At 42.1% G+C, this 24,833-nt stretch overlaps 1 protein-coding gene across 2 annotated transcripts in view; it reads right to left on the reverse strand.

Moving 5' to 3' along the window:
- Window positions 1-24,833, reverse strand: part of cdh13 (cadherin 13, H-cadherin (heart)) — a 545,258-nt gene that overhangs the window by 79,231 nt on the left and 441,194 nt on the right. For both annotated transcript variants that reach the window (XM_020456206.2, XM_020456207.2), the window contains 2 exons: window positions 17,968-18,150; window positions 12,172-12,425 (listed from right to left, as the gene is read on the reverse strand). In XM_020456206.2, coding sequence (XP_020311795.2) covers window positions 12,172-12,425; window positions 17,968-18,150 — 437 coding nt within the window. The remainder of the gene's footprint in view (window positions 1-12,171; window positions 12,426-17,967; window positions 18,151-24,833) is intronic.

Consider the following 24,833-nt stretch of genomic DNA (forward strand, 5'->3'; position numbering starts at 1 on the left):
AATACCAAGAGAACAGCAAAGCTTCTCCAAAACATTCAACGACACTTGAAACCTTTTAGAAGTTGCGGCTGTCTCAAAAGTCAAAGCACTTATCCTGGTTTCTCCCTTTGCTTGATGCCACACAACCTCCTACAAGAGTAATGGTTCTGTACCATGGTAAACCTGATTTGTAGGAAGCAGATATTTTGTGGTTTTTGAAAGGTCTCTATTCCTGCAACTCTGGGGTACGGCATGACCAGACTGTACGTTCCTCTAGGAACCCATCAGAGCACAGGTTCCATTAATTATAGCTGGCTGTAGATAGCACTATTGCATTATTAAACACAGCCATCCACCCGCTCATACCTCTCTCACTGTATAACTCTCTTTCCATCCCTTTTTCACTATTCCTCCCACTTATTCCTCTCTCACTATACCTCTCTCTCCTCAACCCTCTCTCTCATTACCAACCGCCACTTCACTCTCCATCCTCTCCCAAAACCTCTGTTTCTATTCCTCCCTCCATCCAACTCTACCCTTATTGCTCCTTTCTTTACCCTTCCCTCATTCATCGTAGGGAGTTTCCCTGAGCTGTCCATCTATATTCTCTAGTACTTATCCTAAACACCAGAACTCCCCCACTCATCTGTAGGCTCTCATCCATAAAGAGAGCAGGGAAAATCAGAGGAGCAGGTTTCATATCTGATTTAATACACAAAAGGACATAAGAAACCCTCAAAGATCAAATCAAAAGTATCAGTCACATGCGCCGAATACAACAGGTGTAGACCTTACAGTGAAATGCTTACTTACGAGCCCCTAACCGACAGTGCAGTTAAAAAAAATATGGATAAGAATAAGACATAAAAGTAAGAAGTAATTAAAGATTAAATAACAATATATACAGGAGGGAAAAAAGTATTTGATTCCCTGCTGATTTTGTATGTTTACCCACTGACAAATAAATGATCTATAATGTTAATGGTAGATTTATTTCAACAGTGAGAGACAGAATAACAAAAAAAAAAAACAGAAAAACGCATGTCAAAGATGTTATAAATTGATTTGCATTTTAATGAGGGAAATAAGTATTTGACCCCTCTGCAAAACATGACTTAGTACTTGGTGGCAAAACCCTTGTTGGCAATCACAGAGGTCAGACGTTTCTTGCGGTTGGCCACCAGGTTTGCACACATCTCAGGAGGGATTCAGTCCCACTCCTCTTTGCAGATCTTCTCCAAGTCATTAAGGTTTCGAGGCTGACGTTTGGCAACTGGAACCTTCTGCTCCCTCCACAGATTTTCTATGGGATTAAGGTCTGGAGACTGGCTAGGCCATTAATGTGCTTCTTCTTGAGCCACTCCTTTGTTGCCTTGGCCGTGAGTTTTGGGTCATTGTCATGCTGGAATACTTATCCACGACCCATTTTCAATGCCCTGGCTGAGGAAAGGAGGTTCTCACCCAAGATTTGACGGTACATGGCCCCTTCCATCGTCCCTTTGATGTGGTGAAATTGTCCTGTCCTCTTAGCAGAAAAACACCCCCAAAGCATAATGTTTCCACCTCCATGTTTGACGGTGGGGATGGTGTTCTTGGGGTCATCGGCAGCATTCCTCCTCCTTCAAACACGGCGAGTTGAGTTGATGCCAAAGTGTTCCATTTTGGTCTCATCTGACCACAACACTCATCTGACCACCCAGCTGCCCTCTGAATCATTCAGACGTTCATTGGCAAACTTCAGATGGGCATGTATATGTGCTTTCTTGAGCAGGGGGACCTTGCGGGCGCTGCAGGATTTCAGTCCTTTACGGCGTAGTGTGTTACCAATTGTTTTCTTGGTGACTATGATCCCAGCTGCCTTGAGATCATTGACAAGATCCTCCTGTGTAGTTCTGGGCTGATTCCTCACCGTTCTCATGATCATTGTCCCTGACATCCTTGGAGAGCTCTTTGGTCTTGGCCATGGTGGAGAGTTTGGAATATGATTGATTGATTGCTTCTGTGGACAGGTGTCTTTTATACAGGTAACAAGCTGAGATTAGGAGCACTCCCTTTAAGAGTGTGCTCCTAATCTCAGCTCGTTACCTGTATAAAAGACACCTGGGAGCCAGAAATCTTTCTGATTGAGAGGGGATCAAATACTTATTTCCCTCATTAAAATGCAAATCAATTAATATATTTTTTCTGCGTTTTTCTGGATTTTTATGTTGTTATTCTGTCTCTCACTGCTCATATAAACTTACCATTACAATTATAGACGGACCATTTCTTTGTCAGTGGGCAAACATACAAAATCAGCAGGGGATCAAATACTTTTTTCCCTCACTGTAGTTGAGGTAGTATGTACATGTAGGTATAGTTAATTAAAGTGACTATGAATAGATGACAACAGAGAGTGGCAGTGGTGTGGAGAGGGGAGGGGAACAATGCGAGTAGTCTGGGTAGCCATTTGACTAGATGTTCAGGAGTCTTATGGCTTGGGGGTAGAAGCTGTTTAGAAGCATCTTGGACCTAGACTTGGCACCCCAGTACCACTTGCTGTGTGGTGGCCGAGAGAACAGTCTATGGCTAGGGTGGCTTGAGTCTTTGACAATTTTTAGGGCCTTCCTCTGATACTGCCTGGTATAGAGGTCCTGGATGGCAGGAAGCTTGGCCCGTGTGATGTACTTCGCACTACCTTCTGTAGTGCCTTGCGGTCGGAGGCCAAGCAGTTGCCATACCAGGCAGTGATGCAACCAATGCTCTCGATGGTTCAGCTGTAGAACCTTTTGAGGATCTGAGGACACATGCCAAATCTTTTCAGTCTCCGAGGGGGAATAGGTTTTGTCGTGCCTGCTTCACAACTGTCATGGTGTGCTTGGATCATGTTAGTTTGTTGGTGATGTGGACACCAAGGACCTTGAGGCTCTCAACCTGCATCACTGCAGCCCCGTCGATGAGAATGGTGGCATGTTCAGTCCTCTTTTTCCTGTGGTCCACAATCATCTCCTTTGTCTTCATCACATCGAGGAAGAGGTTGTTGTCCTGGCACCACACAGCCAGGTCTCTGACCTCCTCTCTATAGGCTGTCTCGTTGTTATTGGTGATCAGGCCTACCACTGTTGTGTCATCAGCAAATTTAATGATGGCGTTGGAGTCGTGCCTGGCCGCGCAGTCATTAGTGAACAGAGAGTACAGGAGGGGGCTGAGCACGCAACCCTGAGGGGCCCCTGTGTTGAGGATCAGCGTGGCGGATGTATGGTTACATACCCTCACCACCTGGGGGCGGCCCGTCAGGAAGTCCAGGATCCAGGTGCAGCTGAAGGTGTTTAGTCCCAGGGTACTTAGCTTATTGATTAGCTTTGAGGGCACTATGGTGTTGAACGCTGAGCTGTAGTCAATGAATAGCATTCTCAGATAGGTGTTAATTTTGTCCAGGTGGGAAAGGGCAGTGTGGAGTGCAATAGAGACTGCATCATCTGTGGATCTGTTGGGGCGGTATGCAAATTGGAGTGGGTCTAGGGTTTCTGGGATGATGGTGTTGATGTGAGCCATGACCAGCCTTTCAAAGCACTTTATGGCTACAGACATGAGTGCTACGGGTCGGTAGTCATTTAGGCTGGTTACCGTAGTGTTCTTGGGCACAGGAACTATGGTTGTCTGCTTAAAACATGTTGGTATTACAGACTTGGACAGGGAGAGGTTGAAAATGTCAGTGAAGACACTTGCTAGTTGGTCAGCGCATGCTTGCAGTACATGTCCGGGTAATCCATCTGGCCCTAAGGCCTTGTGAATGTTGATCTTTCGTACGGTCACTGTGGTGACGACATCATCAATGCACTTATTGATGAAGCCAATGACAGATGTGGTGTACTCCTCAATGCCATTGGAGGAATCCCGGAACATATTCCAGTCTGTGCTGGCAAAACAGTCCTGTAGCTTAGCATTTGCTTCATCTGACACTTTTTTATTCATCTAGTCACTGGTGCTTCCTGGTTTAATTTTTACTCTCTCGATAGGTAATGTGGTCTGCAGCTTATCATGAGAAACTCTACCTCAGGTGGGCTATAGCTCGAGACTTCCTTAGATGTCGTGCACCAGCTGTTGTTTACAAAAATACATAGACAGCCGCCCCTTGTCTTACCAGACGGTGCTGTTCTATACTGCCGGGACATCATATAACCAGACAGCTGTATGTTGGTATTTTCATCGTTCAGCCACGACTACGTGAAGCATAAGATGTTACAGTTTTTAATGTCCCATTGGTAGTTTAATCTTCCCAATAACTCGGTCATTTTATTGTCCAAAGATTTGCTAGCAGAATTGAGGGCGGTGGGGTTTTTTCGATCGCCTCAGACTCCTCAGAAGGCAGCCCGCCCTCCGGCTGCTCTCTCTCCACCTCCTCTTCACCCAGATCACTGTGGTCGGGTCCTGTTCCAGAGGGAGCCATATATCCTTCTCCTAGGGCTCGTCAGAGTCATGAAAGAAGAAAAAGGATTCTGCTAGTCCGTGGTGAGTAATCGCAGTCCTGATGTCTTAAAGTTATTTTCGGTCATAAGAGACAGTAGCGGCAACATTATGTACAAAAATAGTAAAAAAAAATATTTACAAACAATGCAGATAAAAAAAAAAAACAATCGGTTGGGGGCACGTAAAACTTCTGCCTTCTGCTCCGGCGCCATACTACATTTGGCAAGATAAAATGGCAAGATGCACCACCGAGACATCTGCACTATTATGACACTGTCTCGAAGTTGACAATGTTCACCGTCTCAAAAAGGAACATGATGAAAAGAAAGAATGGACAAGAACATGATGAAAGAAAGAATGATTAAAGAAAAGCTCTCTGAAAAATGCCACTGCAGGAGAACAACTCCAAAGGGCAATTAAATCCAGGTCCCCATTACCCAGGTCTTCTTCTATGTCCACCCAAAAAGCACAAACTACATGCATTGTCCTGAGCTACAGTGTACTGGTACTATTTGCAGGTGCCTGAAGAATATGGGTAAATACTATCTACTCTTCAGCTATGATAAACCAATGCGGGACATTCCTGGAATAGTTCCAGGAAAGAGAGTTCCAAAGATGTCACTCCAGGTGGGCAGCCGTTCCTGTGGAGTGACAACAGTGTCATTAAGAATGTCCAGATGGTGTGAGAGCCACTGGAGCTGCAGCACATCAGCAGAATGCCTGGTAGCAGGTCCAGTACAGGGTGGTCTGTCATCCTGCAGCTGGCCTTCCTGTTTCACAGCTCTCAACTGGGTCAACATGTACAGAACATGTACAGGGGGGTCTTTCTACGTAGTCCATTACATAATCCCATGTCTCTGAAGCGAACAAAAGCAGCACCACAGAAAGCAGACGGAGTCCCAATAGGATAACTATATCATAAAGTTATACAGTATCCGTCTGCCCTCATGTGATGTGTCACGACAGACACATCTGAGTTCAGCGTTTATTACAGAGCGTATTGCAAAGACTTGTACAGCTGTAGATTTGGCCCTGTTGACTAGTTCCAGTAGATCAGTGTGTGACGTGTGTGTGTGTGTGTGTGCGTGCGTGCCTGTGTTCATGTGCTGACTGCATGGAGGGGGAGTCAGACTTAGCAGTGCTGAGGAGAGAGTGAGAGAGACATGTTATCACCCTGTCTGACCTTGTCAGATAAGGGCCTTTACGCTGCTCATACACCTCTCCTTCACATGGTCTCTCCAACTACATCCATCTCTCTCCACTCTCCATCTTCCTCCTCTTTCCTTAACGTCTCTTCATGCCTCTGCCTCTTACTTGCCTTCCACTCCTTTAAAGCCTCAGCACTTTTAATTTGATATGGCAAAAGAGAGGGGGAATTTTAAATTATGGATAAGTTGTTCTGTTTGAGACCCCATTTGTACTTTCAAGGGAGGAAAAAACAAACCAACTATGTCTTTTAAAACCTCTTAGAGCTACCCCCCTACTTATTTCAATTTCCACCTGAAGACATACCCAAATCTAACTGCCCGTAGCTCAGGCACAGAACCAAGGATATGCATATTCTTGGTACCATTTGAAAGAAAACACTCTGAAGTTTGTGTAAATGTGAATTGAATGTAGGAGAATATAACACAATAGATCTGGTTTAGATAATACAATGAAAAAATTGTTGTATCATCATCTTTAAAAAGAACAAGATAAAACAAACATTCAGATAGGATGGGGATCATTTCAGTGAAAAACATAAGAGGGCAACAGTACTTGTGCAAAGTTTCAGAAAGTTTCACGATCAGTGGTCATTGGGTTAAAATACAGTAAATCAACGAAACAGCGGGCAAATCATTGGTGCACAATGATGTCATTACTCGTTGTCTTCAAATCGGGTTCTTTCAGTCAATACGTCCCGCGAAATGACCGATCGTGTTTGGTTGACTGGAAAAGTCACGTTTTGTGTGTGTATTTACCTCAAATGTGTCGTCGAAAATGGAATGAGACGGAATTCACGACACAAGCGGTTCACAAAATGTTTCGTGTTAGGCTATAAAAATGGATTTTACAAACAAAAGATCATTCATCGTGTAACAATGAGCATTGGGATTGCAAACAGAGGAAGATCGTCAAAGGTAAACAATTTATTTTATTGCAGTTTGTGATTTTGTTACACCTGTGCTGGTTGAAATAGTTGTTTTTTATGGGGCTCTATCCTCAGATAATCGCATCGTATTCTTTCGCAGTAAATCCTTTTTTAAATCTGACAATGCATTTGGATTAGCAAGATTCTAGGCTTTCGAAACATGTGAGACACTTGTAGTTTCATGAATGTTCTGTGCGGAGAGAGGTTAAAATGATATGGGTTAAGAGATAGGACCGGGTCTGTCTATAAGGCAAAGGAGTTGGTTTTTTGCATGATTCCACTGGGGGTTGTCTGGGCTGCTTGGACTTCCTTTCAGTCTGGCTGGCAGGAGGCTGTGGTGAATGGGATTAAGTTGGTTCTTATAAATGAATTTCATCGAAAGTGCAGGCCGTACTGTATGTCAATACTCAAGTCAACAAATTGTACCTTCTTCCAGGATATTTTTTCTTCAAAATCACTAGAAAACAACCACACGAAAAACAGCACCCACACACATCAAACAATACACCAAACTAAAAAGATCTGTGGAAAAGTTTGCCAAGAATGCAAGGGCATTCCCTCTCACTTCACTAGGCTATGTATCCCAGAATTCCAATGGTGTATCTATATTTGTGATGTTCCTGAGGAACCCTTTAAAGCAAGGCTCCCGTTAGTCAGGGCCAACTCTACCTTACAAACAGCCTGGGGGACTAGAGAGAGAAGAGCATCTGATCAGCAAATCATTTGAAAAAGTCCAAAGCATACTATTTATTATGTTACCATAATATTTGCCAACCTGTCGATTCAGTTAGACTTGTATTGCATATTCACCCCTATAAAATACAGTATGACACTGTTCTTTAGATTTGCAAATTCAATCAAATATATCATTGCTGTCTGATGAAAACCTAATCCTTTCAGGAAGTTGAAAAAATGACCATATTTTCCCATTAACAAACATACAATTATGAAACTTCAGAAGCTATTTTCAATACATTTTCTTGGTCCTAGAGTCATGAAATGTTCAGACAACATTAAGGGGAATTATTGCTTTTAATAAATGTAAAAATGACAGTTTGCAAAAATGTTGTTTAATTTCGTCAGACAGTGGCGATATACTATCTGATTAATAAAAGAGGTAGAGCAGATGAACACTGACATAAACAATAAGTGTAGTATTATAGTTCTGTACTTTTATGGATCAAGGCTGACATAATTGTCTGATACATTTTTCCTCATTTCCCATGAGTGTTCATTACACAATCCATATAGCTTCTACAGCACTTACCTCTCCTAAGGAGTAAGATGGAGAAGCTCATCTTCCATTACTCACAGTATCAGACACAATATGACTCTAATGAATGCTGTTAGCCACATCAAAAAGCACTATTTATAGATCCATTGGGCTCAGGTTGAATCTACTCAGCGTTAGCTAGTCTTGTGAACATGTTTTGTCATAGCTGTTAATTACATCTTCAGAATTAGACTTCCTCCAAATCATCAAGGGAAGAACAAGAGTGAGGCACCGAGATCAATGGGAACCTTGTTCCTTCTGCACGACGCGTTATTGTTCTAGCTCGTATGGAACATCCTCCAGCAGGCTCAGTCTTTGAAAATAATCAGGGAATGTGATGGATCCACAATTAACATTGGTTTCAAGGTAGGACTAATGAAAAGGAAAAATTGTTTTGAAGGCTGATCTTTAGTGTTTGCACATACTATCTGAATAGACGTATTAGTAGTTCATCAGCCTTCTTTGATTATTTTTCAAATGAGTCAACTTTCAGTCATTCCTGCTTAGAATAGTGGGGAGAACAACTAGTAGGAACTGGGAACATGTATGTGCTGCCTTCTCCCCATTTTTCTCCATCACTGCTCTCTATATACTCTTTCTCCATCTCCAGCTCCCAACGTCTTCCCCTGTCCTCATTCTCCTCTGGCCTTAGGTTAAGGCTATGGCACTTCAAAATCCATTTCACTGGCAAAAGGTGATCAAAAGACATAAAAGAGACAGAAAGAGAGATCGAGAGGGATGAATACAGAGAGAAACAGATACAAGAGAGAGGAAGAGAGCGAGGTAGTAAGAAGCAGGCCACTTGTAAGTTGACTATGCCATAGGTAAGTGCACTCTTAGAAAAAAGGGTTCCAAAAGGGTTATTTGCAGAGGGATAGGGTTCTACCAAGAATCGTTTTGATCAGAACAACACTTTTTGGAAGACAAGAGTTCTTTGTAAGTCAAATGGTTCTAGCTAGGACCTTTAACATCCTAAGAACAGTTTTTGAAAGAAAGGGAAGAATTCAAAGAATAATTATTTGGAAGGCAAGAAGGGTTCTACATAGAACCATATCTAATATTTCCCAGCAAGCTCATTTTACTGTAAAACTGTATATGTGTTTTTGCATGTACATTGATTGGTTGACAAATGTTATGCCACACAAAGATAAATAACATACAGTTTTCTAAACTAATCCAATATGTTAGTAATTGGATGTATTGCACCCGTTATAGAGATGGTTGTTCCAGTTTAGATTGAGGTATTCTCAGTATTCAATCTTCCCTACCCTGGCAGTCATTCTGAATGTAGGTGGCGGATGATTAACAATTCCACTTGTTGGATATCCTAACTCTGGCTGGATCCAATTGGAATTATACATCACTTTGCAAACCAGGAGATTCCTAACACCACTATGTTAGGGTATAACTAGGCCCTCAAAAAAAGACCTTATGATATACAGTATGTAATGTACTGTCATAAAGAACTACATTTTAATAAGGCTGGTGGGTATGTTGGAAATTACAAGATTATGTTATAATACTTTTATTGCATCAAATGATTTTATGCAACAGAATAGAGGGTTCTTATATCTCTATTGTGTCTGTGTGAACTGAAAGTGGGCCTCTGTGAGATAACACTGACAGGAGATTTACGATGTCTTTGGGGATACCGCATTCCAGAGCATGAGTTATTGGGAGAGATGGCTACAGTAAGGAGTTGAGGGGCCAGACACTGGTCTCTACACACTGCTAACTGTTTGTACAGCAGATACTGTCTGCTGTGAATTCTAAGTATCTTCATACAAATCTTAACCTTGTGACCCATTCCAATCAAGCAATCAATAAAATGTATTGATAAAGCCCATCAGCTGATGTCACAAAGTGCTATACAGAAACCCAGCCTAAAACCCTAAACAGCAAGCAATGTAGATGGAGAACCATCTGTTGTGTGTCATGTAGACTGAAGGAGGATGGACTTTGCTATAAAATGCTGTGGCTCAAACCAGCTCGGTAAGTTCTCAGTGAAAATAAACGCAGTTGACAGTGAGAGGACGTTTATTTTTTTTCTGAGTTTAGTAAGAACCATCCAAAGATAAAAGGGTTCTCGGTATAACCCTTTATAGACGGTTCTAGACAGAACCCTTCGAGGGTTCTAGGTAAAACCATATAAAGGGGGTTCTTTGAAGAACCCTACATAGAGGGTTCTAGATAGAACCCTCTGAAAAGGGTTCTACCCAGCACCAAAAAGGGTTCCCCTATGGAGTCAAACCAAAGAAACCTGTATGGTTCTACTCAGCACATTTATTTCTAAGAGTGTAGTTGCTGGAATACAGACTCTCTGCATGAAAAAATCTAAATGACCTGTATAACAGGATCACAGGACACTCCCAAAGTCTGCACTAACATCCAGAACACACTCACCACACAGTACACATCAAATCCCCTGAACCTTTTATATATGTGCATGGAAGAGAGAGAAAAAGACAGGATTTAACTCAGGGATGAGAGCAAAGAAGTGGAGGACACATGTAATCCTATAGTGAATGAAAGAATATTTAATAACTTTCATCTGTTGGAAGGATGGCATAGAATAGAGAAAGATCAAGTACCAGCGATATAGAACAGAGAGTGCAAATGAGGAGAGGGTATGATGGAGAGGTGAAATGTGGAAGAGGATCGGCTGTTTTTGAATGATAATGAAAGAAAAGGGCATGAGTGCCTCATCTGAAGAAGGAAATAGAGGATAAATAAATATTGACTAAAAGGAAAGGAATTAATGGAGGAAAAGAGGGTCCAACAACATCAGAACTCTTCAGAAGAAATGAGGGGATGGAAAGAACCATTTCTGCTTGTTGGTCTTTTTCACAAAATTTTTCACCATATTTAGGCCCATATCCAGAGTGTGACGTGTGCTCCCTCTCCAGCCTCTAGGTCACCAGGCTGCTCATTATGGCGCACACCTGTAACCATTGTTACGTGCACCTGCGCATAGTCAGACTCACCTGGACTCCATCACCTCCTTGATTACCTTCCCTATATATGTCACTCCCTTCGGTTCCTTCCCCAGGCGTCATTGTTTCTGTTTCATGTCTGTGCGTTGTTCGAGGTTCTTGGTTTGTATTATGTTACGTTTATTTATTAAAACACTCACTCCCTGAACTTGCTTCCCGACTCTCAGCGCACTCGTTACACACAGGGTAATACCAAAACCACGACAGTGAGAATAATTCAAACCCAGAGTTTAGCAAAATCCTACTCAGGCGACATACAGTAAAGCCAACCTATTGCATTTGGCTGTAATACAGTGAGGAGGTTTTACTGCTCATAAACTACAAGAAACAATAATCATATAGTAGCTGTAATGTCATCATCTGCTGCGTTTTATTTCAGGGGTCATTTATGGCCTGATATATTTACATAAAACTCTTTTAAATATTATGTAACACCAACCATTCTCTAACTGGAGCATCCCAAATTGAGCATAAATCTGTGCTAAAAGCCCATAAAGCAATCACGACTTTCCCCTCTTGTAAAGCAAGAGAAGTTCACCTAATGGCTCTCCAGGGCTGCCAGGGAACGATTTGACTGTTACACACAGCAAAAAGTAATGGACCTCCTAGACAGACAGTGCGGGAATGATTAGAGTGTTACACATCGTTAAAGTTAATGAGGCTCTAAAGTGGGCCAGGTATGATTTGACTGGGGTGAAAACAGTTGACCTGAACACACCTCTATAGTAATAGGCCACCCCGGTGACAGAGGAATAATTTGAGTGTTTACAAAAAGTTGACAGTCAGACAGGCAGTTTTATGCGAAGGCGGTTTGCTGACATGTATAAGATGTCCATTAATAGTGTGTCTGGTGACAGACAGGGAGGGACAACTGAGGGATAGAGGGATGGAGAGAGGTGTGAGCCGGAACAGACGGAGAGATGTCTGGAAACCAAGAGGTGTGCTGTCATGGCTTCCGATGTGTTGTCTTTGTTAAATCACCTTGTCACACTAACATAGAGGAGCTCACTGTGAAGAATCTCTTTCTTTCAACACCATAGACAAACTCTGAAGGTGAGTGAGGATAAAGATTAAAAGGGTAAGAACAAATTCATTGTACATCATTGTTGTTTGTCAAACTAAGTTGAACCCTGATTGTCCCCCTTGACAACTTTCAATCAATAACTGTGAGGAACATCTGTGGAATCAAAGCCTTATGAGATTTACTGCACATAAACAGACCTGCACACAGCTCATTGTTGTCAAGCTGACAGTCAGTGTGGACCTCAATATCCATGAGATGACATTCAGGTTACAACCAAAGCCAGGACTCCTGGCCGGAGGTTGCTGACCTCATCACTCACCTGATGCTCTGTGATTGGAGAACGTCTGGGTCAGTGGCATTGAGCAAGGCCACAAAACTGCCCAGGGGGATGTTCTCCATCTTAGTGACCTGGAGGGGGTCAGGAAAGAAGACGGGCCCCTCGTTGACGTCCAGGACGGTGATGTGTACGGTGGCCGTAGAGCTGGAGCCGTAGCCCACATCTGGCACCAGGGGGTCCTCGTTCTCCACCTTGATCAGCAGCGTGTGGAACACTACACTCTCATAGTCCAGAGGCTGGGGGGAGAGGAAAGAAGTGAAGGAGGTGAGAAGAGAAAACATGTAAGGAACAGAAGGGAGACAATGGATGATAAGACCGGTAGGACAGCAACAAAGAGGTGAAGGGTAGAGAACATTTTTAAGAAAAAGTGGGAAAATGGAGGACAGCAGCAAACTGAGTAAAGAGTCAAACTGCAGTGTGCTAGAGAAAAAAATATAAAATGTTAGTAAGGTTACAGCTATTCTGTAGTCCTGTATCCTATATATTTTGCTAAATTGTATGGATTTATTGGAATAATGAGAGTAATAAAAGCTATGAGTGTTACAGGATCTTTAGTGTGCAACCTGTATGTTCATATCTCCAGTGAATAGGCCAGATTGTGCAGAAATATCACCATCCACCCTGCCTGTTATAATTAAGTGATAATGCCCAAGAAGCCTGTGTTTGGAGGATATATTGGCACAGGTGTTGTTAGGCCCAAGACCGTGCCAATATATCCTCCAAACACCGACTTTGAGGGTATTATAACTTTTATACAACGGGTTACCAACATATTCAAATAATGATTGACATATTTTCATTAAAAGAACATTTTCATCCTTCCACAAGATATAGTCCCGACACAAATCTAGGGTTGCTAGAGAAGTGACCCAGTCGTTCAGTCTTTTTGTTCTGTATCTATGGAAACAACCCAGTCGTTCATTCTAAATGTTCCATTGCCAAACTGGCTGGCAACGTTCTTATCCCTTGCTTGCTAGCTAGTCAACTACGGCTAACTTACAGTCACGTCAAAAAGTTCAGATAGAATAACAGAAAAGTAGCTGCATTTGCATTTGTTTAAGCTTTTTTCTAGTGACATTTATTTAGATTCATCCATAACAATGAGATAATGAGGTGCTATTTTGCCTGGGATAGAAGAATGTGCTCACTCGTCAGGACACTGTTGTTCAGAGGAGTTTGCCAAAAACACAGTTACAGGAACACAATCACTTCAAACTGAAGCTGGAAAGCTGCCAATTAGCTGCGTTTCATTTGACCTTTTTTTCAATTGAATTTCTTTGTATATATCCAAAAAAATGATGCCAGCTGATTCATAATTTCGACCGGCTGAGAAATGCTGCCTGCCTTGCTGTCTCATCCTGACTCCCAATACGTTCATTACTATGGGACAGATGGATATCTAATTTGAATATTGAAACAATGTTGCAAATGTCAGAGAGACAGACATTAAGGTTTATACAAATCTCTGTTAAACTAAATGTTAGTCTAAAAGGAATGGGAGATAATGTCTAGATGCTTTTTATAGTGGAGATCAAGTTTATTCATTGCCTGGCTGGGCTGATGAGACAGTGGATTGTGCAGTCAGATGGAACAGAGTAAATAGGCATTTTAACGTCATAGATTTAGCTGGTGGTAACTTGTGGAAGGGACACCAGCTGGAATGCAGTTTTTTAACCAATCAGCATTCAAGATTAGACCCACCCGTTGTGTAATGATACCACAAACAATACCTGTTTTAGCTCATTCATCATTAAAAGGATTGAGAGAGATAGGAGAGTCATTTGAGAGATAATTGAGAGAGATATTTGACCCGTTGCTAAGCCCCACCCCCTATACTATTGCAACCTCGGTCAACATTTTCAAGGGAAGCCCAATTCCCCTTTCAAACCACTATAGCAGGGGTGTGTCATTTTCCCCCATGGGCCACAATCGGTGTTCACAGACCGCACTTAAATACTAATATATTTCCTTGCCATCAAAATCTGCAACAATTCATTGCTTTTGGAATTTCTGATGATCCCTGACTGTCTAGCTTTTGTCGCGATGACTGTTACCAAGCTGGACAGAGTGAAGAGACTGCAAATGTAGGTCCATTATTTTCAATTGACCCCATCCATTTTTAGACATGTTGTACTTTACTTAAAAAGGTCAAGTTTTTTTCTGTGAGCCAATAGGGTAACCAAGGTAACCATGGAATGTTTTCCCCCAAGGCGAGCGGGGCCGTGACATTATATCTAATACTAACTGAGAGTATTGTTTTTTCTTATACAATCACAATGCTGTCAAAGTGTGTTTGTTCTTAAAGAGTCGATTGAATGCACCGCATGTCATACGTGATGTCATTTTGAATTTTGAATAGCTCCCCGTGTGTTTATGCTAGAGACTTACCTGTAGATCAATACCCTCTTTATGCCGCCATGGGGCTTGTGAAAGCAGTGCTTTTCTACACATAGGAGGCTCTGAATGCACTGGGCATGAATTCAAAGCTATTAACCATTTTTTGGAGCTAACAGTGCTCTCAAACTGTTTGCTGATGTCGCCAGTAGATGAGAGAATTATATTCCTAATATAGCCAATTTACAGTAGCTCGCCAATAGAGGGTGCCTACAGAAATGATTCACACCCCTTGACCTTTTCCACATTTTGTTGTGTTACAGACTGAATTTAAAATGGATTAAATTGTCACTGGCATACACACAATACCCCATAATGTCAAAGTGGAATTATGTTTTTTTTTTTTATGTTCCACAAATTAATACAAAATGAATGAAAAGCTAAAATGTCTTGAGTCAATAAGTATTCAACCGCTTTTTTATGACAAGCCTAAATAAATGTAGGAGTAAAAATGTCACTTAACAAGTTACATAAGTAGCATGGACTCTGTGTGCAGTAATAGTGTTTAACATGATTTTTGAATGACTACCTGACCTCTGTACCCCACACATACAATGATCTGTAAGGTCCCTCAATAGAGCGGTGAATGTCAAACACAGATTCAACCACAAAGACCAGGGAGGTTTTATAATGCCTCACAAAGATACATTAATACATTTTGTATTAATTTGTGGAACATAAAAAAAAAAAACATAATTCCACTTTGACATTATGGGGTATTGTGTGTATGCCAGTGACAATTTAATCCATTTTAAAAAAGCAGACACTGAATATCCCTGGTGAAGATATTAATTACACTTTGGGTGGTTTATCAATACACCCAGCTACAACAAAGATACTGGTGTCCCTCCCAACTCAGTTGCCAGAGAGGAAGGAAACCGCTCAGGGATTTCACCATGATTCCAGTAGTGACTTTAAAACAAGAGTTTAATGGCTGTGATAGAACAAAACTGAGGATGGAACAACAATATTGTAATTACTCCACAAACAAACCTACTCTGAACAAAAATATAAATGCAATATTTAAAGTGTTGGTCCCAATGTACATACTCAGAAAACGTCTATTTCTCACAAATGTTGTGCATATATTTATTTACATCCCTTTTAGTGGGCATTTGAATGCACAGAGATAGCATGACAAGATCCTGAGGCCCATTGTCATACCATTCATCCGCCGCCATCACCTCATGTTTCAGCATGATAATGCATGACCCCATGTCGTTGTACACAATTCCTGGAAGCTGAAAATGCCCCAGTTCTTCCATGGCCTACATACTCACCAGACATGTCACCCATTGAACATGTTTGGGATGCTCTGGATTGATGTATATGACAGCGTGTTCCAGTTCCTGTCAATATCCAGCAACTTTGCATAACATTTGAAGAGGAGTGGGACAACATTCCACAGGCCACAATCAACAGCCCAATCAACTCTATGCAAAGGAAATGTGTCATGCTGCATAATGAAAATGGTGGTAACACCAGATATTGACTGGGTTTCTGATCTATACCCCTACCTTTTTTGTATATGCATATCTGTATTCACAGTCATGTGAAATCCATAGATAATGACCAAATAAATGTATTTCAATTGACTGATTTCCTTATATGAACTGTAACTCTGTAAAATCGTTGAAATTGTTACATGTTGCGTTTATATTTTGGTTCAGTATAATTAACAGAGTGAAAAGAAGGACACCTGTACAGAATAAAAATATTCCAAAACATGCATCCTGTTTGCAACAAGGAAATAAAGTAATACTGCAAAAATGTGGCAAAGTGATTAACTTTTTGTCCTGAATAGAAAGTGTTATCCATCCACAACATTACTAAGTACCACTCTCTATATTTTCAAGCATAGCGGTGGCTGCATCATGTCATGGGTATGCTTGTATGCTTATCTTTAAGGACTGTGGATTTTTCAGGATAAAATGGAGCTAAGCACAGGCAAAATCCCAGAGGAAAACCTGGTTCAGTCTGCTTAAAAACTAAAACACAAAGCCAAATGTACATTGGAGTTGCTTATCAAGAAGACAGTGAATGTTCCTGAATGGCTGAGTTACGGTTTTGACTTAAATGTAATTGAAAATCTATGGCAAGACCTGATAATTGTTGTCTAGCAATGATCAACAACCAATTTGACAGAGCTTGAAGAATTTTGAAAAGAATAATGGGCAAATGTTGCAGAGACTTACCCAGAATGAATCAACAGCTGTAATCACTGCCAAATGTGAATCTAACACGGTGTGAATACTTATGTAAATGAGATATTTCTTCATTTCATTTTTTTTTTTTATCTAAAATTTCTAAAAACATGTTTTTACTTTGTCATTATGATTACTGTTTGTAGATGGGTGAGAGAAAAATATGTGTGTAATCCATTTTGAATTCAGGCTGCAACACAATAAAATGTGGAATAAGTCAAGGGCTGAATATGAATACTTTCTGAAGGCAATATACATTCAGAGAAAAACGAATCATAGCTAACTAGCAATGTTTTCAAAGAGAGCTAGCTAATCAGCTAGCAATCAAGCAATGCAACAATAGTATAATTTCGGGAATCAAAAAAGACTTCAACGGGCTCTGTATTTCAGGTGTCATAGTATTTAGGGTGTTCACTCAATGCTCTAGAATGTAGGGGGGAAATTGGTAAATTTTTGCTAATAAATGAATGTCAAAATGTAGTTGTTTTCTTTGCACTATGCCATTGTAAATTACATACAATTATTCATTACTTTATTCTCTACAATATTACAACCTATATTATAACTATAATATAATGCTTGTACTTAACAGTGTTGATAAAATAAGAACGCTAGTTTGTTATGACCATTGCTAGTTTAGACTGCGCCACTCTTGGTTGTAGTTCTCCCATTTTCGGCATTGGGAGATGGCAACATTTGGAGGTGTTTCTGCACTTTGGACCAATCAAAATAAACATGATACACTAATCATTTTCATCTCCAGATCCTTGGCTTTCATTGGCTATATTGGTGATCAATCTAAGTTGAGAAGGGCAATGGGAAAGACTCAGAAATACACCATGAAAACTGGAACAGATTGCTTTCATGATAGATGGTAGATATTGAAATTCAGTCTGCTAGCTTAGTAAATGACTTTAGGGTTAAACATCCTACATAGTTGTGAGTTCCCCTGTTGCACTGTTCAATTATTTAGCCATTTAAATCATGTATTTGTTTCATGAAAACTCTCAGTTTTTCCATTTCCCTCATCGGATCCATGGGTTTTAAACATAAGCTTATCTGAGGTGTTGGACTCGACGACAGTTGCTATCCACAGGAGCGCTGGAATTGGTTGCCCAAAAATCTGGGGCAGGGCTTTAGCGAAGGGTCAATTGAGAGAACTTTAGGGACCTGTGGTTACCTTGACAACAGAGAGCATGCCCTCGTTGTTGTCGGGGTTGGTTTGGATTTCGAAGTTCTGAGTGGGGTCACCGTTGATGATGGAGTAAATGGCTCGCCACGCCCCCGTCGCCGGGTCATCTCTGTCATCCACCGTCAGGTTGACCGCCACACCTCTGGAGCCCTCGTCCACATTGGCCTGGAACTGGAGGGACAGACAGAGACAGAGGGATGAGACTGGTCAACACTTGTGTCATTATAGAGGTATTGAACTGGACACATAGAGACATTACTGGTTATCACACATTTATTATAAACAAGTGGTTTCTATTCAATGGCCTGGAACAAGACACACAGACATTACTGGTCAACACACATACAGATAGCAGACAAGGGAAATCGTTTGCAAAAGTAAGCTAAAGTTAACTAAGACATTCCATTTATTTTGTGTTAGCTGCTTGTGGGTTCACCGTAACATTTTGGAATGTTCATTCAAATCGTTCAACAAATTGTTACTTACTGTAGTAACATGTTCACCCTTTCAGTTGGACAGTGGTTTAACCTTGATTTTAGGTTAAAAAAAAGGGATTTTATCATTAACATCATCATCATCACCTCAGTGGACTTGGGACCGACAAGTGTGGAATAGAGTATGGTGTTTCTCAAGATAGGTTACCCAGTCTGAATCCCGCTTCTCTCGAATGTGACTCACATCTAGAGGCTATTAAAAGCATAACGTTTTATCTCACTTACATCATTTACATCTCTCAAGTGCTATTGAGTTGAATCCAGTGTCAAACTCCTCTCCCTCCTCTCTCTGGAGCGGTTCAAGAGCTTCAAGTGTCCACATCACGAAGGCTCTATCATGGTCCACACACACCAACACAGTCGTGAAGAGGGCAAGACAACGCCTCTTCACCCTCAGGAGGCTGAAAAGACTTGGCATGGGCCCTCAGATTCTCAAAAAGTTATACAGATGCACCATTGAGAGCATCTTGACTGGCTGCATCACTGCTTGATATGGCAACTGCTTGGCATCCGACCGCAAGGCATTACAGAGGGTAGTGCGTACGGCCCAGTACATCATGGGGCCGAGCTCCATGCTATCCAGAACCTCTACACCAGGCGGTGTCAGAGGAAGGCCCTAAAAATGTTCAAATACTCCAGCCACCCAAGTCATAGACTGTTCTCTCTGCTACCGCACGGCAAGCTGTACCGTTGTATCAAATCTGGAACCAACAGGACCCTGAACAGCTTCTACCCACAAGCCATAAGACTGCTAAATGTTAAATCGTTGACCAAATAGCTAGCTGGAGTATCTGCATTGACCTTTTTTGCAATCACTTTTTTGACTCAGAGTATATGTGGTCAGGGGGCACTGACACTGTGTCCCAAATTAAAATTAGAACTGACCAGGTGACTGACCAGGTGAAAGCTACAGTATGATCCCTTATTGATGTCACTTGTTAAATCCACTTCAATCATGTAGAAGAAGGCAGGTTAAAGAATATGTTTTAAGCCTTCAATTGACAATTGAGACATGGATTGTGTATATGTGCCTTTCAGAGGGTGAATGGGCAAGACAAAATATTTAAGTGCCTTTGAACGGGGTATGGTAGTAGGTGCCAGGCACATCAGTTTGTGTCAAGAACTGCAATGCTGGTATTTCACGCTCAACAGTTTCCCATGTGTATCAAGAATGGTCCACCACCCAAAGGACATCCAACCAACATGACACAACTGTGGAAAGCATTGTAGTCAACATGGGCCAGCATCCCTGTGGAACGCTTCTAACACCTTTAACAACTAAATATTAGGAAGGTGTTCTTAATGTTTTGTACACTCAGTGTATGTTGTGACATTGGTGGAAAACCATAATCATCATCAAGTGATCCCCACCCTATTCCCTTTATAGTGCACTACTTTTGACCAGGGTACAAAAGGTGCCATTTGGGATGCAGACTATGTGTCTGTGAATGCCAGGTTAAGCAGCACTGAGGCTGTCCGGGCTGAAGCAGCACTGAGGCTGTCCGGGCTGAAGCAGCACTGAGGCTGTCCGGACTGAAGCAGCACTGAGGCTGTCTGGAGTGAAGCAGCACTGAGGCTGTCCGGGCTGAAGCAGCACTGAGGCTGTCCGGGCTGAAGCAGCACTGAGGCTGTCCGGGCTGAAGCAGCACTGAGGCTGTCCGGACTGAAGCAGCACTGAGGCTGTCCGGGCTGAAGCAGCACTGAGGCTGTCCGGGCTGAAGCAGCACTGATACTGTCCGGGGTGAAGCAGCACTGAGGCTGTCTGGAGTGAAGCAGCACTGAGGCTGTCTGGAGTGAAGCAGCACTGAGGCTGTCTGGAGTGAAGCAGCACTGAGACTGTCCGGAGTGAAGCAGCACTGAGGCTATCTGGAGTGAAGCAGCTCTGAGGCTATCTGGAGTGAAGCAGCACTGAGGCTATCTGGAATGAAGCAGCACTGAGGCTATCTGGAGTGAAGCAGCACTGAGGCTATCTGGAGTGAAGCAGCACTGAGGCTATCTGGAGTGAAGCAGCAGCAGCAATCCATGTTTTATATGTAAGTCAGGACTCAACCAAAAAAAGTAGTTTGTGTGGAAAGAAAGAAATACAGATGTGCATGCATGCAAGTGAGCTCTATCCTATGCCCTTCCCACAGAATCTCCATTTGTTTCTCATTGTCACTCCTACCCTATTGTTGTAGAGAACCCTTAATCTGATTCATATCAGGAATGTATACTGCTTGGCAGCCACTTTGTTGTAGTGTGCATTGTGAAGCAGAGGAATACTCTAGGAGCCTTAATGCATCTAGCCGAAAGCAATTCCCTCTCTCTCTGTCAGGACCATTATTGTATCACAGTTTACAGAGTAATCTATCAGACACACAACGCCCTGTTTAAGGACAGTGCTGTGTTCCAGATGATGGTGTTTTCTGTCAGGATGGTATTTTGGGTCACAGATTACCGCTCGCTCTTCCCAACACCATGCATTGGTTGTTGGAACAGAGCCCTTTCAAAAACAAACTTTACACAACTCAGTCATTAAAGCTACAGAGGACAGCAGCAAAATGTTCTTCTAAAGGAGAGAAAGGAAGAAAAAGAAACAGAGAAAAAGAGGGAAAGAAAAATATACCTGGGATAACACAGCTAGTTTACAAACCTAACCCTATTCTAATGTTAAACCTCAAACGGCATCCTCAATGGGAGGGAACATGGCCTGTTGCTAAGCACCATGACATCCTGTTCTATGGCTGCTTTCCCCCTGTGATTACAACAGTTACACACTACTTACACGCTGATTAGCAGGATAGCAGGCTGCTGTAGCTGCAGACCAGACCTCAGCCTCCCTCCCTCCCCAAGAACCCCTGTGGATCGTAGCGCTGTGGCTGTGCGGTGCACCGCGGAGAGGGAACATTCCCATTCCACAGGCATAAGACAACCCACAAAAGCCATTACCACAGACAGAGCACGGAATCAGGGATGTCCCAGGGATCCCTGAAGAATTCTAATAATGAGCTGCCTTGAATATTCTTCTGCTTAAATAGTGTGGTGATTTTGTTGCAGGAGTAAATGGATAGCCACACTCCTCCAGTGATACTTTGAAACGGCCTCTACGAATAGTAAACAGGTTTTTGGGATCCTTCTTCAAGGTGCATTGAAAGATTTGAGAAGGACAAATTGTTAAAAGCACACACGCACGCACGCACGCACGCACACACACACACACACACACACACACACACACACACACACACACACACACACACACACACACACACACACACACACACACACACACACACACACACAGAAAGATCACTGGCCATTCGGGTTTCATTTAATCATCTCAAGCAGCCATGCGGTCAGAAGGATGTATTCAATCTCTGTCGCCCGTTACCACTGAGCCCCTGCCCTGCTACTGATAAGACCCCAATACCTCTGAGGACACAAAGTAACCAGCGGTGTGAGAGGATGAGGGAAATAACCACTAACTCAGACTGGCCGTGGTGTGTCATACACACACAGACAGGGTGTGTGTGTGTGCACGCGCGTGTGCGTGACCCTGGGTTCTTGTTTTGTGTTCTTGTGGTGTGTGTGTGTGTTCTTGTGTATATCGGAGAGAGAGACAAACAGACCCAGAGCCAGCCCCAGAACCAATTATAGAGCAAGGGAGCTCTGTTAACACACAGTGAAGGGATGACCAGGTCAGTAGAGGCCAAACCAGGGCAGTTCAATGCAGGCCAGAGGAGAAACACATACACCCTCTGATTTAACTTTTTATTTATTTATTTATTTTACCTTTATTTAACCAGGTAGGCAAGTTGAGAAAAAGTTCTCATTTACAATTGCGACCTGGCCAAGATAAAGCAAAGCAGTTCGACAGATACAACGACAGAGTTACACATGGAGTAAAACAAACATACAGTCAATAATACAGTATAAACAAGTCTATATACAATGTGAGCAAATGTGGTAAGAAGGGAGGTAAAGGCAAAAAAGGCCATGATGGCAAAGTAAATACAATATAGCAAGTAAAACAACTTAGCTGCCTGCTAGGGATTAGAGCCATACATTCACCAGCTGTCATATTGGGACTCATATCAGCTGACTGGATGATCCCATTGAGTTGACCTGCTGATAACAGTTTGACAGCTCTTTAATGTGGTGAACACTAGCACTACCCATTTCATATGATATGGGCCCATCACAATAACAATGTCCCCCCGCCTGTAACCTGACACAACTGTAGTTCAACAGACCATCAACAGGTGAAGGAGGGAGGAAGCAGCCACTCTGAAATCCACCCACTGAGCAAAAACTGGCTGACTCAACGTTGTTTCCACATCATCGCAACAAAGAAAGTTAATGTGATGACGTTGAATCAATGTGGAAAACTGATTGAATTTGAAAAAAGGAATCAACGTAAAGGAATTTCGTATGTCTTTCACCCAAATTTAACCTACATTTTTTTTTTTAACTACAGTGCCTTGCGAAAGTATTCGGCCCCCTTGAACTTTGCGACCTTTTGCCACATTTCAGGCTTCAAACATAAAGATATAAAACTGTATTTTTTTGTGAAGAATCAACAACAAGTGGGACACAATCATGAAGTGGAACGACATTTATTGGATATTTCAAACTTTTTTAACAAATCAAAAACTGAAAAATTGGGCGTGCAAAATTATTCAGCCCCCTTAAGTTAATACTTTGTAGCGCCACCTTTTGCTGCGATTACAGCTGTAAGTCGCTTGGGGTATGTCTCTATCAGTTTTGCACATCGAGAGACTGACATTTTTTCCCATTCCTCCTTGCAAAACAGCTCGAGCTCGAGCTCAGCTCGAGTGAGGTTGGATGGAGAGCATTTGTGAACAGCAGTTTTCAGTTCTTTCCACAGATTCTCGATTGGATTCAGGTCTGGACTTTGACTTGGCCATTCTAACACCTGGATATGTTTATTTTTGAACCATTCCATTGTAGATTTTGCTTTATGTTTTGGATCATTGTCTTGTTGGAAGACAAATCTCCGTCCCAGTCTCAGGTCTTTTGCAGACTCCATCAGGTTTTCTTCCAGAATGGTCCTGTATTTGGCTCCCTCCATCTTCCCATCAATTTTAACCATCTTCCCTGTCCCTGCTGAAGAAAAGCAGGCCCAAACCATGATGCTGCCACCACCATGTTTGACAGTGGGGATGTTGTGTTCAGGGTGATGCGCTGTGTTGCTTTTACGCCAAAAGTAACGTTTTGCATTGTTGCCAAAAAGTTCAATTTTGGTTTCATCTGACCAGAGCACCTTCTTCCACATGTTTGGTGTGTCTTCCAGGTGGCTTGTGGCAAACTTTAAACAACACTTTTTATGGATATCTTTAAGAAATGGCTTTCTTCTTGCCACTCTTCCATAAAGGCCAGATTTGTGCAATATACGACTGATTGTTGTCCTATGGACAGAGTCTCCCACCTCAGCTGTAGATCTCTGCAGTTCATCCAGAGTGATCATGGGCCTCTTGGATGCATCTCTGATCAGTCTTCTCCTTGTATGAGCTGAAAGTTTAGAGGGACGGCCAGGTCTTGGTAGATTTGCAGTGGTCTGATACTCCTTCCATTTCAATATTATCGCTTGCACAGTGCTCCTTGGGATGTTTAAAGCTTGGGAAATATTTTTGTATCCAAATCCGGCTTTAAACTTCTTCACAACAGTATCTCGGACCTGCCTGGTGTGTTCCTTGTTCTTCATGATGCTCTCTGCGCTTTTAACGGACCTCTGAGACTATCACAGTGCAGGTGCATTTATACGGAGACTTGATTACACACAGGTGGATTGTATTTATCATCATTAGTCATTTAGGTCAACATTGGATCATTCAGAGATCCTCACTGAACTTCTGGAGAGAGTTTGCTGCACTGAAAGTAAAGGGGCTGAATAATTTTGCACGCCCAATTTTTCAGTTTTTGATTTGTTAAAAAAGTTTGAAATATCAATAAATGTCGTTCCACTTCATGATTGTGTCCCACTTGTTGTTGATTCTTCACAAAAAATACAGTTTCATATCTTTATGTTTGAAGCCTGAAATGTGGCAAAAGGTCGCAAAGTTCAAGGGGGCCGAATACTTTCGCAAGGCACTGTAAATGTTAAACTGATGTCTGTGTCCAGTGGGCAGAGATTGCCTTTAGGGCCATCATACAATGCATACTTCTTGTTTACTATGAAAATGGCCTGGCATATCTCTCTGTGCATTTCCCACTTGTTCCTGACAATGCATATTGATCTAATATGGGGATATAATGGGAGCAGGGGGTCAATATCAAACCTCATTAACACCACTTTGGAAATTACTTCCTATTTCTTTTCAACTTTTCCAATCATTCTACGCCAGCTGGCACTATGAGCCT

Source organism: Oncorhynchus kisutch, linkage group LG22 (assembly GCF_002021735.2).
Source record: "Oncorhynchus kisutch isolate 150728-3 linkage group LG22, Okis_V2, whole genome shotgun sequence".
NCBI lineage: Eukaryota > Metazoa > Chordata > Actinopteri > Salmoniformes > Salmonidae > Oncorhynchus > Oncorhynchus kisutch.